Raw genomic sequence first — 17,656 nt, 5'->3', positions numbered from 1 at the left:
CCCTTAGTAAGGTAAAATTCACAATGTCTGAAATCTAATCAAAGATCACTAGGCAGGAAAATACAAGCCATAATGAAGAGAGTATCAACTGAAACCAACCTAGAATTAATACAGATATTCAAGTTATTCCACATTTTCAGAACATCAAATAGAGACATGGAAAATATATATGTCTCTCTCAAATCATACTTTGAGATGAAAATGACAATATCTCACATGAAATACACTAAATGAGCAGATTCAACATTATAGAAGATTAATGAACTTGACAGCATAACAATAGAAATTGCCCAGAATGAAATACACACAGAAAAAAAAAGAATACAAAAAAAATTTTTTAAGGCATGAGTTACCTGAGGGATCAATAATCAAATGGACTAATTTATGAGTGACCGAAGTCCTGATGGATGATGAGGGACAGAAAAAAAAAATCTGAAGAAATAATGGCCGAAAGCTTTCCAAACAATGAAAACAAACCTATAGATCTATGAAGTTCAACAGACTCCAGGCAGAAGAAACATGAGGAAAACTACATTAAAGCACATCATAATCAAATTGTTCAAAATCAATGATAAAGAGAAAATCTTAACAGCAGCCAGAAAAAAAAAAAAAAAAAAATACATGCACACAGGAACAAAGATAAGGATGACAACAAATTTCTTTTCAGAAACAATGCAAGCGAGAAGAAATGGACAGCATTTAAAAGTACTAGAAGGCAAACTATTCACATAGAGTTCATAAAATTTCATTGCAAAAATGAAAGCAAAATAAAGAAATTTTCACATCTACAAAAGAAACAGTTCATCACTAGCAGACCCACATACAAAAAATGTTAATGGACATTTTTCAGGCTGAAATAATTTTTTAAATTTTTTTTAAGATTCATATAACATAAAATTCATCATTTTAACCATTTTAAAGTATACAGTTCAGTGGTTTTTAATATAGTCACAATGTTGTGCAATCACTACCACTATGTAATTTCAAAAAATTTCTATTGCTCCAAAAAGAAACACGGTACCTCTCAATGTCCCTCTTCATCCATCCCCCAGCAACCACTAAACTCTGTCTCTATGGCTCTGCCTATTCTGGACATTTCATATGAATGGAATCATACCATATACATCATGCTTTGTGATTGGCTTCCTTCATTTAGCATATTTTCAAGGTTCATCCATGTTGTAACATGTATCAGTACTTAATTCCTTTTTATGGCTGAATAATATTCCATTGCATGGTGTACTAGTCTGCTAGGGCTGCCATAACAAAATAGCACTGATTGGATGGATTACACAATGGACATTTATTTTCTCACAGTTCTGGAGGCCAGAAGTCCAAGATCAAGGTGCTCTCCTGGCCTTCAGGTGGCCACCTTCTTTCTCTGTCCTCATATGGCCTTTTCTCCACGTGTGTGTACAAAGAGATCTCTGGTGTCCCTTCCTCTTCTAATAAGGACACCAGCCCTATTGGATTAGGAGCCCACTTTTATGACCTCAGAACCTGAATTACCTCCCTAAAAGCCCTGTCTCCAAATACAGTCACTTTGGGGGTTAGGGTTTCCACATACGAATTTCAGGGGGGAAATAATTCATCCCATGACACATGGATAAACCAAACTTTGTTCATTCAGCAGCTGATGGACATTTGGGTTGTTTCTACTTTTTGGCTATTATGAATAATGCTGCTATAAGCATTCATGTTCAAGTTTTTGTATGGACATTTGTTTCCAGTTATCTTTTTTATATACCTAGGAGTGGAATTTTCTTGGTCTTTTGACAATTTTGTGTTTAACATGCTGAGGAGCTGCCAAATTGTTTCCACAATAGCTGCAGCATTTTATATTCCCATTGCAATGTATGAGGGTTCCAATTTCTCTATATCTTTACTAACACTTGTTATTTTTCTTTTAAGAAATAAAATGTAATTAAAAATGTATATACACATAGCCATCCTAGTGGCATTGAGGTGGTATCTCATTGTGGTTTTTATTTGCACTTCCCTAATGACTAACGATGTCATTAGGGAACAAAGACAACATCTTTCATGTGCTTATTGACCATTGGTATATCTTCTTTGGAGAAACATCTATCCAAATTAGTTGCCCATTTTAAAATAAAATTGCTTTTATTATTGAGTTGCAGTTCTTTAACTAGATCCTTATCAGTTATATGATTTCTAAATATTTTCTCTCATTTTACAGGTTGTCTTTTGCTTTCTTGATAATGTCTTTTATAGCACAAAGTTTCACATTTTGATGAAGTCCAAATTATCATTTTTTCTTTTGCTGCTCATGCTTTTGGTGTCATATCTAACAATGTCATGTCAAATTCAAGGTCATGAAGAGTTACTCCTTTGTTCTGAGAGTTTTATGATTTTGGCTCTTAAATTTAGGTTCTTGATCCATTGTGAGTTGATTTTTGTATATGGTATGAAGTCAGGATTCAACTTCATTCTTTTCCATGTGAATATACAGTTGTTCCAGCATCATCTGTTGAAAAGACTGTTCTTCACCCATTGAATGATCTTGGCACCCTTGAAAACTAATTGGCCACATATGTGTGGGTGTATTTCTGAACTTTTGATTCTATTCCATTGATCTATTTGTCTGTCCTTATGCCAGTTTCACACAACCAGTTTTGATTACTGCAGTTTTGTCGTGACTTTTTAAATCAGGAAGTGTAAATCCTCTAACTTTATTCTTTATAAATACAGTTTTGACTATTCAAACTCTCTTGCATTTCCATATGAACTTCAGGATCAGCTTGCCCATTTCTACAAAAAAGGCAGCTGGAATTTTGATAGGGATTGCACTGAAACTGTAGATCTATTTGGGGACTAATAACATCTTAACAATATTAAGCCTTCCACTCCAAAAACACGCGATGTCTTTCCATTTCTTTAGGTCTCCTCTAATTTCTTTCTATAATATTACATAATTTTCAGTGTGGAAGTCTTGTACTCCCTTGGTTACATTTATTTCTTTTATTCTTCTTGATACTATTGTAAATGAATTCATTTCTTAATTTCCTTTTTGACTATTTATTGATAGAGGTTGATAGAATTTTGAGAAGCATGATAAAAAATGCATAAATTGCTCTGAACAGACTGAGAGCAGAAGTCTAGACCTGGAACATGTTATTGGTCACTGGAGGGAGACACTTGTTATTTAGTGGCAAAAAGCTTAGTGAAATGGTCTCCTGTGGTCTTGTAGAAAGCATAACTTCTAAGTGATGATCCAATCCATGTGTTGAAGGTGAGGCCCAAGTTTTTTCTTGCTGCTTATAATAAAATGTAAGATGAGAGAGAAAAATTGAGGGGAAAGCTGATCAACAAAAAGTAACCAGGACTTGATGATTTTGAAAATTCTCGGTCTCTCTAGAGGGTAAAAGATGCTAATACTGGCCAGAGTGATCTAGAGAAAAAACGGTGCGAGTAGACAGCCTTTTACTAACATCTCAGAAAGATCAAAAGGTTAGAGTACTTTGGGAGGCCGAGACGGGCGGATCACAAGGTCGGGAGATCGAGACCATCCTGGCTGACACGGTGAAACCCCGTCTCTACTAAAAAATACAAAAAACTAGCCGGGCGAGGTGGCGGGCGCCTGTAGTCCCAGCTGCTCGGGAGGCTGAGGCAGGAGAATGGCATGAACCCGGGAGGCGGAGCTTGCAGTGAGCTGAGATCTGGCCACTGCACTCCAGCCTGGGCGACAGAGCGAGACTCTGTCTCTGAAAAAAAAAGGTTAGAGTATTCGCCCACACAAAGGGTCCCTTCAAGAGATCAAGGGTTGATCTCGAAGATCCTCTTAAACCACAGATAAGGGCTTTGTCTCTCAGCCAGCCGTTCAAGCAGGACCCTAAGATAGGGAAGAAATGATCTGAAAAGATACAGATGTGGCTCTTGTCTAATTTGGTAAACCCCACTGATACCATGAAGAGCCAGAAAGTTTTTGAGAAAATTATTTCAACAGAAAAACTGCCAATTTGGACTAAAGGGACAGAGTCACTACAAAATGGAATAAAGTTGTCAGACCCCCAAAATTCTACTGGCAAGAAACATACTGATAAAACCACTTAGCTATAAACACATGTTACCATTCATGAAAAAAGGAAAGATGATTCAGAGGGTGAAACCAGGCACCCTGAGAATAGAGCAAAGAACTGCAGAGGATTAGTCCCTTGAAACTTAGTCATGGAACTTGCAATATTTACCCAGCTGGATTTCAGAATTGCTGTGAACCCTTTTTTTAACCTTCCATTCCCTGCTCCTTTTAACTGTAGTGTCTATAACTGTTATCCTTTGCCTGTCCCACTCTTGTATGCTGGGTGTGTTGGGGTCAGACAACTTGTCTCTTTAGTTTCACAGATCTACAAATGGAGAGAAATTGTGTATAGAACCTGTACTGAATGGATTACATCTAGGAACATCATCCACACCAGGACCTGATTTAGATGATAAGATTCCAGACCTTTGAGCTGATGCTACAATGGGATGGGACTCTTGAAAACCTTGGGAGTGAGGTGAATGTATTTAGTATGTGGAAGAACATGAATCATTGAGGCATGTAGTAGACAGACACTAAGGTGGCCCATGCATGATTCCTACCTCTTGGTGTTCATGCCTACGTGTAATCTCCTCACTCTGAGTGTGGGCAAGACTTGTGACTTGCTTCAGACCACTAGATAATGGTAAAGGTAATGGGATGTCATTCCCATGATCACATTATATTATATAGGCTTTTGTCTTGTTAGTCCACTAGCTCTCAGTCTTTCTTCCTGGCTTTGAAGAATAAAGCTGACATAAATACTACAGCTATAAGGAACTGTATGCTTCTAAGAATGCACAAAAGTGTAAGTGGCTTCTTCTCTGGTTGAGTCTCCACATGAGAGCCCAGCCCTGGCCAACACCTTGATCGCAGCCAGGTGAAACCCTAAACAGAGAACTAGCTAAGCTGTTTCTGGACTTCAGACTCACAAATATATGAGGTATGTTGTTTGAAGCCACTGTTTGTGACAGTTTGTTAAGCAGCACAGAAAACCTACATAAACAGTTCTTAACAAGTGAAATGTATATCTAACTATAAGCCAGCCATTCTACTATGAAGAATTTACCCGGTAAAAAAAATATGTATGCCCCCAATTTCTTGTACAATAGCGCTTATAACACCTTTACATGTAATGGCCCAAAGCTGAAAAGAATACAATTGGCCATCAACAGATAAACAAATTGTGATACAATGGAATACTACTCAGCAATAAAAAGGAATAAACTGTTGATACTCATAATGACAGTGATGAATCTCAAAATCATTATCCTGAGTGAAAGAAGCCAGACAAAGAGTACATGTGATTCCACTCACATTAAACTCTACAAAATGCAAACTAATCTACAGTGGCAGAAAGCAGATCACTCTTTTTGTGATAATCACTTTGGAGATGCAGAGATAGGCAAGAGCAGGAGGAAGGGATTACAAAAGGCATAAACTTTTGGGGGTGATGGATATGTTCACTATATTGATTGTGGTGACGGTTTTATGGGTATATACATAGGTCAGAACTTATAACACACTTTAAATATGTAGTTTGAGGGGCTCTACCCTCCCTGGTGGCAGGCCCAAGGTACATTTTGAGAATTTAATACTGGGCTGCACCCTATCCTTGAGCCAAGTTTGAGTTGATGTTGCTGTAGCTGCCACCTGGTAGAGGAGGGACAGGGAAGCCACGCTCTCCTATGCATACCTAGGACAATACCTGATTCCCTGGTATAGGCTGCTGTGAGACCAAGACTTAAGTGGACTGTACTCCTCACATCTTCTTGCTCATGGCCCCTATGAGGCCAGTACAGCTGATACCAAAATCAGACAAGGACACAATGAAAAAAGAAAAGACCAATATCCCTGATGAACATACAGACAAGAATCCTCAACAAAATACTAGCAAACTGTATCCAACAGCACATCAAAAAGACACTAGAACATGACCAAGTGGGATTTATCCCAGAGTTGAAAGGATGATTCAACATATGCAAATCAATAAATGTGATACATCATATAAACAGAATTAAGGACAAAAAACAAATGATCATCTCAATAGATGCACAAAAGGCACTGGATAAAATTCAACATTACTTCATGATAAAGGTCCTCAACACACTAGGCATAAAAGAAACATACCTCAACATAATAAAGGCCATATACAACAAACCCATAGCTAGCATTATACTTAACAGGGAAAAACTGAAAGCATTCCCTAAAGCTAGAGCAAGACAAGGATGCCCACTTGCACCACTCTTATTCAACAAGTCCTTGTCAGAGCAATCAGGCAAGAGAAAATAACAAAAGGCATCCAAACTGGAAAAGAGGAAGTCAAATTGCCCTGTTTGTGATGGTATGATCTTATAGCTGGAAAACCTGAAAGACTCTACCAAAAAACTTATATTTGATAAATAAATTTAGTAGTTTCAGGATACAAAATGAAGATCCAAAAGTCAGTAGGGTTTCAATACACCAATAATGATCTAGCCAAGGACCAAATCAAGAAGGCAACTCAATTTATAATACCTATAAGAAAGTAAACTATCCAGGATTACATTTAAGCATGGAGGTGAAAGATCTCTATAAGGAGAACTACAAAACACTGACTAAAGAATTCATAGATGATACAAACAAATGGAAAAACGTCCCATGCTCATTGAAAAAATCCATATTGTTAAAATGACTGTACAGATCAAGCAGTCTACAGATTCCACACAATCCCTATCAAATTACCAATGCCATTTTTCACAGAATTAGAAAAAAAAATCCTAAAATTCATATGGAACCAAAAAAGAGCCCAAATAGCTAAAATAATCATAAGTAAAAAGAACAAAGCTGGAGGAATCACATTACCTCACTTCAAATTATACAAGATTATAGTAATCAAAACAGCATGGTACTGGTATAAAAATAGACACACAGACCGATGGAACAGAATAGAAAACCAAGAAATAAAGCCATATACCTACAATCAACTGATCTTTGACAAAGTCAACAAAAATCTACACTGGGGAAAGGATTCTATTAAATTAGTGGTGCTGGGAAAACTGGTTAGCCATATGCAGAAAAATGAAACTGGACCCATACCTCTCACCATATACAAAAATTAACTCAAGATGGATTAAAGACTTAAACCCAAGACCTGAAACTATAACAATCCTAGAAAAAAACCTAGGAAAAAGTCTTCTGGACATTGTCCAGGCAAAGAATTTAAGACCAAGTCTTTAAAAGCAAAAGCAACCAAAACAAAAATAGACAAATGATTCAATTAAACTAAAAAGCTTCTGCATAGCAGAAGAAATAACAAAATAAGCAGACAACCTACAGAATGGCAAAAAATATTTGCAAACTATGCATCTGACAAATGACTAATATCCAGAATCTACAAAGATTTCAACTCAATAAGAAAACAATAACCCTATTTAAAAGGGGAAAAAGAACATGAACAGGCCGGGCGCGGTGGCTCAAGCCTGTAATCCCAGCACTTTGGGAGGCCGAGACGGGCAGATCACGAGGTCAGGAGATCAAGACCATCCGGGCTAACACGGTGAAACCCCGTCTCTACTAAAAATACAAAAAATTAGCCGGGCGTGGTGGCGGGCGCCTGTAGTCCCAGCTACTCGGGAGGCTGAGGCAGGAGAATGGCGTAAACCCGGGAGGCGGAGCTTGCAGTGAGCTGAGATCCGGCCACTGCACTCCAGCCTGGGTGACAGAGCAAGACTCCGTCTCAAAAAAAAAAAAAAAAAAAAAAAAAAAAATGAACAGGCTGGGCATGGTGGCTCACGCCTGTAATCCCAGCACTTTGGGAGGCCAAGATGGGCAGATGACTTGAGCCCAGGAGTTTGAGACCAGCCTGGGCAACATGGTTAAACCCTGTCTCTACAAAAAAAATACAAAAGATTAGCCAGTTGTGGTGGTGCATACCTGTGGTCCCAGCTACTCAGGAGGCTGAGGTAGGAGGATCACTTGAGCCCAGAAGGTCAAGGCTGCAGTGAGCTGTGATTGTGCCACTGCACTCCAGCCTGGGTGACAGAGAGGTGGAGGGGGGAGGGGGACAGAAACAGAGAGAGAGAGAAACAAGACGTGAACAGACATTTTCAAAAGAAGACATACAAGTATCCAACGACCATATGAAGAATGACAGATGTTGGCAAGGACGTGGAGAAAAGGGAACACTTATACACTGTGGGAAAGTAAATTAGTACAGCCTTTATGGAAAAAAGCATGGAGATTTCTCAAAGAACTAAAAATAGAACTACCATTTGATCCAGCAATCCCACTCTTGAGTATATACACAAAGAGAAAGAAATTATCAAAAAATATTTACAGCCAGGTGCAGTAGCTCATGCCTGTAATCCCAGCACTTTGGGAGGCTGAAGCAGGAGGATCACTTGAGGTCAGGAGTTCAAGACCAACCTGGCCAACAAGGCAAAACCCCATCTCTAATAAAAGTACAAAAAATTAGTTGGGTGTGGTGGTGTGCACCTGTAATCCCAGCTACTTGGGAGGCTGAGGCAGGAGAATCGCTTGAACCCAGGAGGCAGAGGTTGCAGTGGGCCAAGATCATGCCACAGAGCTCCAGCCTGGGTGACAAGTGAAACTCCGTCTCAAAAAATACATATTTATTCACACTCATATGTTTATTGCTCCATTATTGACAGTAGCAAAGATATGGAATCAGCATAAGTGTCCATCAACAGAGGACTGAATAAATAAAATGGACTACTACTTGACCATACAAAATAATGAAATCATGTCTTTTGCAGCAACATAGATGGAACTGGAGGCCATTATCCTAGCAAACTCACTCAGAAACAGAAAGTCAAATACCACATGTTCTCACTTATAAGTGAGAGCTAAATGGGTACACATGGACGTACAGAGTGGAATAAGAAACCCTGGAGACTCCGAAAGGTGGGAAGGTGGGAGGGAGGCAACGGTTGAAAAAGTACCTGTTGAGTACAATATTCACGATTTGAGAGTGATGGGTACACTAAAAACCCAGATTTCATCACTAAGAAATACATGCACATAAGAAACCTGCACTTGGACCCTTCAAATACATAAAAATAAAATGAAAAGAAAAAAATAGTGTAGTTTATTATATATCTATTATGCTTTAATAAAGTAGTTTAAAAAACATGCTACTTGCACATGATTTTTCTTCGTAAATCATTATATTCAAAGAGAAACTGCAAGCTCTGTCTAATCATCATAGACTAGGCCTTTTTATTTATCTACTTATTCTCAAATATTTGCTGAATACCTGTTAGTTTCTGTGGGAAATACAAACATAAGTCAGACCTACTGTGATCTGAAATCAGGGGCAGAGACTAAATATATGGTCATATCATACCATATCATGAGATGATGATAAACATACATTTGGTCTCTGCCCTTTTGTTTTATTTGAAATGGAGTCTCACTCTGTCAACCCAGGGTGGAGTGCAGTGGCGCAATCTCGGCTCATGGCTAGCTCCGCCTCCAAGGTGCACGCCATTCTCCTGCTTCAGCTTCCCAAGTAGCTGGGACTACAGGCACCCGCCACCATGCCAGGCTAATTTTTTTTGTATTTTTAGTAGAGATGGGTTTTCACCGTGTTAGTCAGGATGGTCTTGATCTCCTGACCTCATGATCCACTCGTCTCAGCCTCCCAAAGTGCTGGGATTACAGGCGTGAGCCACCACACCAGCCCTAAAACTCTTATAATACCCAAAGTGGTAAGTGTTTTTTTGTATGCTAATCATATGACTGGTGGTTAGGGACTCCTGGATAGTCTGAGGATTGGGTAGGGAGATAGTGGTTGGCAGGGGAACCAACCATGTGATTAGAAGGTTGGAACATTTTCACTTTTTCAGCCCCAACCCTTGTCCTCTAGGGAGAAGACAGGGGCTGAAGGTCGAGTTAATCAGCGATAGCCAACAATTTAATCATGCCTACAAAATGAAACCTCCGTAAAAACCCTAAAGGACTAGGTTCAGAGAGCCCTAAATAGCGGTAGGTCAGAAATTCAGGTCACAACTTGGAGCCTGCAACTGGCATCTGAAGTTGGGGGTAGTCTTGTGGGACTGGGCCCTTAATTTGTGGGATCTGACAGTATCTCCTGGTAGATTGTGTCAGAACTGAATTGAATTACAGGACACTCCATTGGTGTCTGCTGGAGAATGTGGTGTCAGAATTGCTTGGGTTGTGGGGGAAAAACCCCACCCACTGGTGTCAGACATGTTGTGGTATGTGAGAGGACAGAGTCTCTCATCTTATGCCCAGGCTAGAGTGCAGTGGTACAATCATAGCTCACTGCAGCCTTGACATCCTGGGCTCAGGTGATGCTCCCACCTCAGCCTCTTGCATAGCTGGAACTACAGGTATATGCCACCATGCCTGGCTAATTTTTAATTTTTTTAGAGAGATGGGATCTCACTGTGTTGCCCAGGCTGGTCTCAAACTCCTGGGCTCAAGTGATCATTCCCCTTGGCCTCCCAAAGTGTTGGGATTATAGGCATGAGCCACTGTGCCTGGCCCATACCCACCTTTTGCACTATGAAGCATATCATCTAATAGACTGGTTAGGGTTTAGAAATCATAAACAATTGATCTTTACATTGTTTTCACAAAGATCCTTACCAGAGGCAAATCCTTCCCAGTGACTACGTGTCAACTCCTCCATACAGCTCACAACCTTGCTCCATACATTGTCAAACACATAAGCAAGGACATCTTCTTTCATGCAGTAAAATGGAGCAATGGGAGGATACCCTAATTTCGGTTTCTCTGTAGCTGCTTCTGATTTCTTCCCATGAAATCCTTCTTTCCTGTAACAGAAGCAAGAGGGAAAAACTTCATGATGATTCTTCACTGAGTGTTCACCACTGTCCTTTGTGCTTCTTAGGAATGACTGGTGCTCCCACCCTGCCTGCCCTGCTGCCTGCCCAGCATGTGGAGCACATGTATGAAGCTGTCTTGGGAACTAAGGCAGTTCTCAACATAAGAGATTGCATTTCCCTTTTTATCCCCACTCTATCCCACTATTCTGCCAAAAACTAGAACAAGAAAAAGAAGGCTGAGAATCATTATTGTATTGGGAGAACCCGCTCCCGATAGTTACGTGGGTTCTATTTCCTAGGTGTCTCAGCTGGTTTGAGAAATAGAGGGAAAGAGCACAAGAGAGAGAAATTTAAAGCTGGGTGTCCCGGGGAGACATGACATGTCTGCAGGATCCGTGATGCTCTCCGAACCGTAAAACCAGCAAGTTTTTATTAGCAGTTTTCAAAAGGGGAGGGAGTGCAGGAATAGGGTGTGAGTCACAGAGATCACATACTTCACAAGGTAATAAAATACCACAAAGCAAGTGGAGGCGGGGCGAGATCACAGGACCACAGTATGGGGCGAAATTAAAATTGCTAATGAAGCTTCGGGCACGCATTGTCATTGATAACATCTCATCAGGAAACAGGGTTTGAGAGCAGACAACCTGTCTGACCAAAATTTATTAGGCGGGAATTTTTCTCGTCCTAATAAGCCTGGGAGCGCTACAGGAGACCAGGGCTTATTTCATCCCTTCGGCTTGGACCATAAAAGACAGCACGCCTTAAGGCGTCTCTTCTAAGCCAGCTTCAGAATTTGTTTTGTCTTAGTTTATATAATACATCTATCTTAGGTGAGCACAACTACCAGCCAGATTTTTTCCCCCAGAACTCCAGGGCTATTGGTATTCCTGTCTGGAGAAGCAGAGTTAACTTGGCTAACTGAGACTTTCTGGGCTACAGACACAAGTGTCTCTAGAAGAGCCTATAAACCTACCCTCAGGGCGCATTCTCTTTCTCAGGGATGTTCCTTGCTGAGAAAAAGAATTCAGCGATATTTCTCCCATTTGCTTTTGAAAGAGGAGAAATATGGCTCTGTTGCGTCCGGTGGCCAGAAGTCTTATGTCTGGTGTTCCCTGAACATTGCTGTTATCCTGTTTTTTTTTTCAAGATGCCCAGATTTCATACTGTTCAAACACACATGCTCTATAAACAATCTGTGCAGCTGACACTGCACAAATCATCACAGGGTCCTGAGGCGACATTCATCGTCCTCAGCTTACGAAGAAGATGACGGGATTAAGAGATTGAAGTAAAGACAGGCATAGGAAATCACAAGGGTATTGATTGGGGAAGTGATAAGTGTCCATGAAATCTTCACAATTTATATTCAGAGACTGCAGTAAAGACAGGCATAAGAAATTATAAAAGTATTAATTTGGGGAACTAATAAATGTCCATGAAATCTTCACAATTTATGTTCTTCTGCCGCAGCTTCAACCGGTCCCTCTGGGGTCCCTGACTTCCCGCAACATTATTGTATACACTGATTTCCCATATGTGTTTTGGTTTATTTTTCAACCTCAATCTTTTCAATTAGGAACATTCTAAAGGTCCAACTACTGATTTTGTGTTTTTTAGCTTTAAATGAATGAGCATTGTTAATTGCGCAGTTATGATGATTAAGCACCCGGAAATAATTTTTGTTGTAACAGGAGAAAACTTAGATTAATTTTTGTTTGTTTGTTTGTTTTTGAGATGGAGTCTCACTCTGTCGCCCAGGCTGGAGTGCAGTGGCGCGATCTTGGCTCACTGTGACCTTCATCTTCTGGGTTCAAGTAATTCTCCTGCCTCAGCCTCCCAAGTAGCTGGGATTACAGGAGCCTGCCACCATGCCCAGCTAATTTTTGTACTTTTAGTAGAGATGGGGTTTCACCATGTTGGCTAGACTGGTCTCAAACTCCTGACCTCAATCCACCTGCCTCGGCCTCCCAAAGTGCTGGGATTACAGGCATGAGCCACTGCACCTGGCCCTTAGATTAATATTAATGTGATATTTAATGATGTGCATGGCAGTGTCATGATGCTGTGTAATTAATATATTTGAGGTGATGATTCATTAGAGAAACATTCCACCTAAATGATTAAAATTAGTATACTTTTACTAAGCCAAATAAACATTTGGTAATTGGTTAGAAAGGAAAAGGAGGGGAGCAAAACAGCACAGGAGCTTCTCTTGAGGCTCTTCTGGGGACAGTTGTGTCTGTAGCCCAGAAAGTCTCAGTTAGCCAAGTTATCTTTGCTTCTCCAGACAGGAATACCAATAGCCCTGGAGTTCTGGGGGAAAAAATCTAGCTGGTAGTTGTGCTCACCTAAGTTAGATGTATTATATAAACTAAGACAAAACACATTCTGAAGCTGGCTTAGAAGAGGAATAAATAACTCCAGGTCTCTACAGTGAAAGTTACCCCTAGGGAAACAGAGATCTCAAGTATTAGGAAAATGTAGGCAGGAAAGAAGGGTGCAACAAGGCTTATGCAGCGTAGCTACAGACTCTCATCTCTGCCTTCCCTAAGAAGAGTTGGCCTGGCATTAGGTGGGGGAGTATGGTGAGCAGTATTAATTGTGTTTAAATTTATATTTCTTTTTAGAGGAGATAACATCCATGTGATGAGAAAAATTCAAATTGTACAGAAGGATATATAGTGAAAAAGATGTCTCCTACATTTCTGTCCCCCAGTCCCCATCCCCAGAAGCAAATATTATACATTGTTCCAGAGAAAGTTACATTATACACTCTACTGCCCCTTGTTCTCTATTTAACAATGTGTCTTGGTCCTTGATCCCTATCAATACATACTAATCCAGGCTGGGCTCGGTGGTTCACGCCTGTAATCCTAGCACTTTGGGAGGCCAAGACAGGTGGGTCACTTGAAGTCAGGAGTTGAGACAAGGCTGGCCAACATGGCAAAACTCCGTCTCTACTAAAAATACAAAAATTAACCGGGCGAGGTGGCGGGCGCCTGTAATCCCAGCTACTCAGGAGGCTGGGGCAGGAGAATTGCTTGAACCAAGGAGGTGGAGTTTACAGTGAGTGAGATCGCGCCACTACACTCCAGCCTGGGTGACAGAGTGAGATTCTGTCTCAAAAACACAAAACAAAACAAAACATACTAATCTGCCTCTTAAAAAACAGCTGCGGAATATTCCATTGTATGTACTGTATCTTAACTTGCCTCTTATTGATCAACCAACCAATCTTTTGCTCTTATAGTCAATGCTGTAATTAATATCCTTATGCACAGTTCTTTGGCTTCACAAGTGATTATGTCTGTAGGATAAATTCCTATAAATAAACTTATTGGGTTAAAGGGTATGTGCATTTCAATTTAAAAGATACTGCCAAATTTCCTCTAAAGAGGTCAGATGGCCCAATGGTGAAAGAATATGCCTGTTTACCTACTCAAGGAATGATGAAACTTCTTTATCTTTTGTTCTCTGCCAATCTAAAAGATAAAAGTACCTAATTATGGTTTTAATTTATATCTCTAATTTCAAAGTTGAATTTCATTTATGTTTAAAATCCATTTTATTTTTATATTGATATTATTTGCTTGTTTTGTCCTTAGTCTTTTCCTTATTGACGTACATATTAAAGAAATTAACTCTTTATCCGTGAATGAACAACAAACATTTTTGCCTAGTGTGTCATTTGTTTTTTGACTTTGAGTTTATTTTTTCAATTCCTACTGCAGAAATTAGTTTTTTTCTATTTTTTTAAATTTGTTTTTCACAGCAGCATTGTATCATAGAAATGAGGTTTTTGTCTAGGCAGAAATTTCATATTGTGTAGTTATTTAAGAATTTCTTATGTGACTTGTAGGTTTTGTGTTAAGGTTAAAAAGGCCTTCATTCCCAAATTATATTTTTTAAAAACAGTCTTCCATGTTATATTTTCTTCTAAATGTATATGATTTCATTTGCCACATTTAATTTTTTTAATGTGTGAAGTTTATTTTTATGGAAAGAATAAATTAGGAACCTTATATTTTTTTCCAGATGGTTTTTCCATTTGTACTAAAATCATTTGCTGAAATTACTGTATACTCTAATTTCCCATAAGTGTTTTGGTTTATTTTTCAACCCTCAATCTTTTCAATTAGGAACATTCTAAACGTTCAACTACTCTGTCACTTTATAAAACATCTTAGAGGTATTTCTAAAGGGAAGGCTGCCTTTCTAAAATCATCCGTGTATTACCTGAAAATTCATTTTGATTTGAGGAAAAATGGAAAATAGAAGTAATGTGAAACAGGCCAACTAGAAGTAATAAATAGAAAATAGAAGTAATTTGATACAGGAGAAGTGAAAGGGAAGGGGGCAGTCTTTGGAAAAGACCAAAAGAACCTGCTTCCAATTCTAGCTCAGTGGTATTACGTATAGAAGCCTGGCTTATATTTAGCTGGCCCTAGGGCTGTGTGCACATGAGTGATACGTGAATGAACATGGCTCAGCAGGAAATACAATGGGAAAAAATACAATGGGAAAAAAAAATGCATCCAGAATCATGTGACGCAATACTAACTACTAGACCTAACCACAGCCGCACATCCTAAAGAGAAATTCTCACTTATTTTCAAATATGCTGCTGTGACTATCAAATCTGGGACTTTTAAAGGCTTACAGGAATAGTTTAACAGGTTAATGTTTCAGAAAGGTAGCAAGGAATAGTGAAGCGAAGACTGGATTGAGAATCAGATGAATAAGATCTTGGTTTTAGCTTTACTTTAGACAGATCATTAACTACTCTGATTCTCACCTATCCTGTAAAGAAGATAAATCATATCTATGTGATAGGACAACTATTAGAATATAGTAAGAATAGATATAAATAGACATTAATTATAAAATCTGTGCCAACCATAAGATTTTAAACAAACTGTAACTTTTTCTTTTCTTTTTTGTTTTTTGGAGATGGAGTCTTGCTCTGTTGCGTAGGCTGGAGTGCAGTGGCGTGATCTCAGCTCACTGCAACCTCTGCCTCCCAGGTTCAAGCGATTCTCTGGCCTCAGCCTCCCAAGTAGCTGACATTAGAGGCATGAACCACCACACCCAGCTAATTTTTGTATTTTTAGTAGAGATGGGGTTTCACCAGGTTGGTCGGGCTGGTCTCGAACTCCTGACCTGAAGTGATCCGCCCACCTCGGCCTCCCAATGTGCTGGAATTACAGGTGTGAGCCACCGCGCCTGGCCTGTATATACCTTTTTCAAACAGGATTTATGTAAACAAAGTTCATATCTCTTCAACTGCTTTTTTAAAAGGTTTTAAAAGTTCCCACTGGTGGTAATTTGCAAAAGGGTAAAATCAAACTATGTGGGGAAAAAATAAACTTATTTTAAAATCTCTAATCTCAGGAACAGGTAAATGATGTGTGAAGGTATAAAATACACAAGGAAGTCTAGTATATGGAAGCAATAAGAATATAAATTCTGGATACCTGAGAAAATAAATAACAGAAACTGGCATATATTTAATTGTATACATTGGTAGCATCATTTAGAAAAAATAGGTATTAATACACAAAATAAGAGGGGAGTAAAAAGCTTAAAAGACACAATACTCACATATCTGTGTGATCGAATGCTAGGTATTCCTCAATTATTCCTTCCGAGAAGATTATAGAGTCTTCCTCGTCTCTTTCCATAGAACAAAAGCTGGAGGATTTGGCAATGGAAGATGCTTTATGAGCATAAGAAGATGAAAAATGTAACTTCTTTCCCCTTATACTAAATCTTGGAGAGGAAAGAAGTAGTAAATATTAATTATCTAAACATGAACAGTTCTTATGGCAACACAGTTACATGAGTTTTGGCTCAAACACCCCTTGCCCTGGCAATACCTATTCTAAGCCTCAATAACCTACCATTTCTCAGAACAGGAAGATTAAATTCTGGTCATAGAACTATTCTGCCTACATGTACTATGGACTATCTGATGCTGCTTGCTGTCTTTTTAGATGCAAACAGCTATAGCTGTGTATTAGGTCATCCTTGCCTTGCTATAAAGAAATATCTGAGACTGGGTAATTTATAAGAAAAGAGATGTCATTGGCTCACAGTTCTGGAGGCTGTATAGGAAGCATAGTGCTGGCATCTGCTTCTGCAGAGGACTTACAAAGCTTTTACTCATGGTGGAATGTTAAGTGGGAGCAGGAGCAAGAGAGAATGTGTGTGGGAGGGGAGGTGTCACACACTTTTAAATGACCAGATGTCATGGGAACTCACTATCGCAAAGACAGTACAAAGCCATGAGGGATCCTCCCCCATGACCCAAACACCTCCCACCAGGCCCCACCTCTCCATGGGGGATTACAATTCAATATGAGATGCGGGCATTCTGCCCTTGGTTCCTCCCAAATCTCATATCCTTCTAACATTGCAGAATACAATCATGCCTTCCGAAAAGTCTCAAAAGTCTTGACTCATTCCAGTGTTAATTCAAAAGTCCAAAGTCTCAAGTCTCATCTGAGACAAGGCACATCCCTGCCACCTATGAGCCTGTAAATCAAAAACAAGTTATTTACTTCCAAGATACAATGGGAGTATAGGCGTTAAACATTTTTGTTCCAAAAGAAAGGGGCTACAGGTCCCATGCAAGTTCAAAACCCAGTAGGGGAGTCATTAACTCTTAGAGCCCCTTGATGTCCCACAAGGAGGTACAAGGGGTAGGCTTCCAAGGCCTTAGGGAGCTCTACCCCATGGCTTTGCAGGGTTCAGCCACCAAGGTTGCTCTCACGGGGTGGAGTTGAATGCCTGCAGCTTC

General features: G+C 39.5%; 1 protein-coding gene across 2 annotated transcripts in view; it reads right to left on the bottom strand.

Moving 5' to 3' along the window:
• FAM149B1 (family with sequence similarity 149, member B1) overlaps nt 1–17,656 on the bottom strand; it is an 88,810-nt gene that overhangs the window by 26,662 nt on the left and 44,492 nt on the right. Inside the window, exons 4-5 of one of the 2 annotated variants that reach the window (XM_011991118.1) lie at nt 16,459–16,626; nt 10,655–10,842 (exon numbers count right to left, since the gene is read on the bottom strand). In XM_011991118.1, the coding sequence (XP_011846508.1) occupies nt 10,655–10,842; nt 16,459–16,626 (356 nt within the window). The remainder of the gene's footprint in view (nt 1–10,654; nt 10,843–16,458; nt 16,627–17,656) is intronic. The other variant, XM_011991119.1, reaches the window with a different exon arrangement.

This window comes from Mandrillus leucophaeus, unplaced genomic scaffold (genome assembly GCF_000951045.1).
Source record: "Mandrillus leucophaeus isolate KB7577 unplaced genomic scaffold, Mleu.le_1.0 Scaffold39, whole genome shotgun sequence".
In the NCBI taxonomy this organism is placed as follows: Eukaryota; Metazoa; Chordata; class Mammalia; order Primates; family Cercopithecidae; genus Mandrillus; species Mandrillus leucophaeus.
Note: the sequence above shows the minus strand (reverse complement) of the source record. Positions and strands in the feature narration are given on the sequence as shown.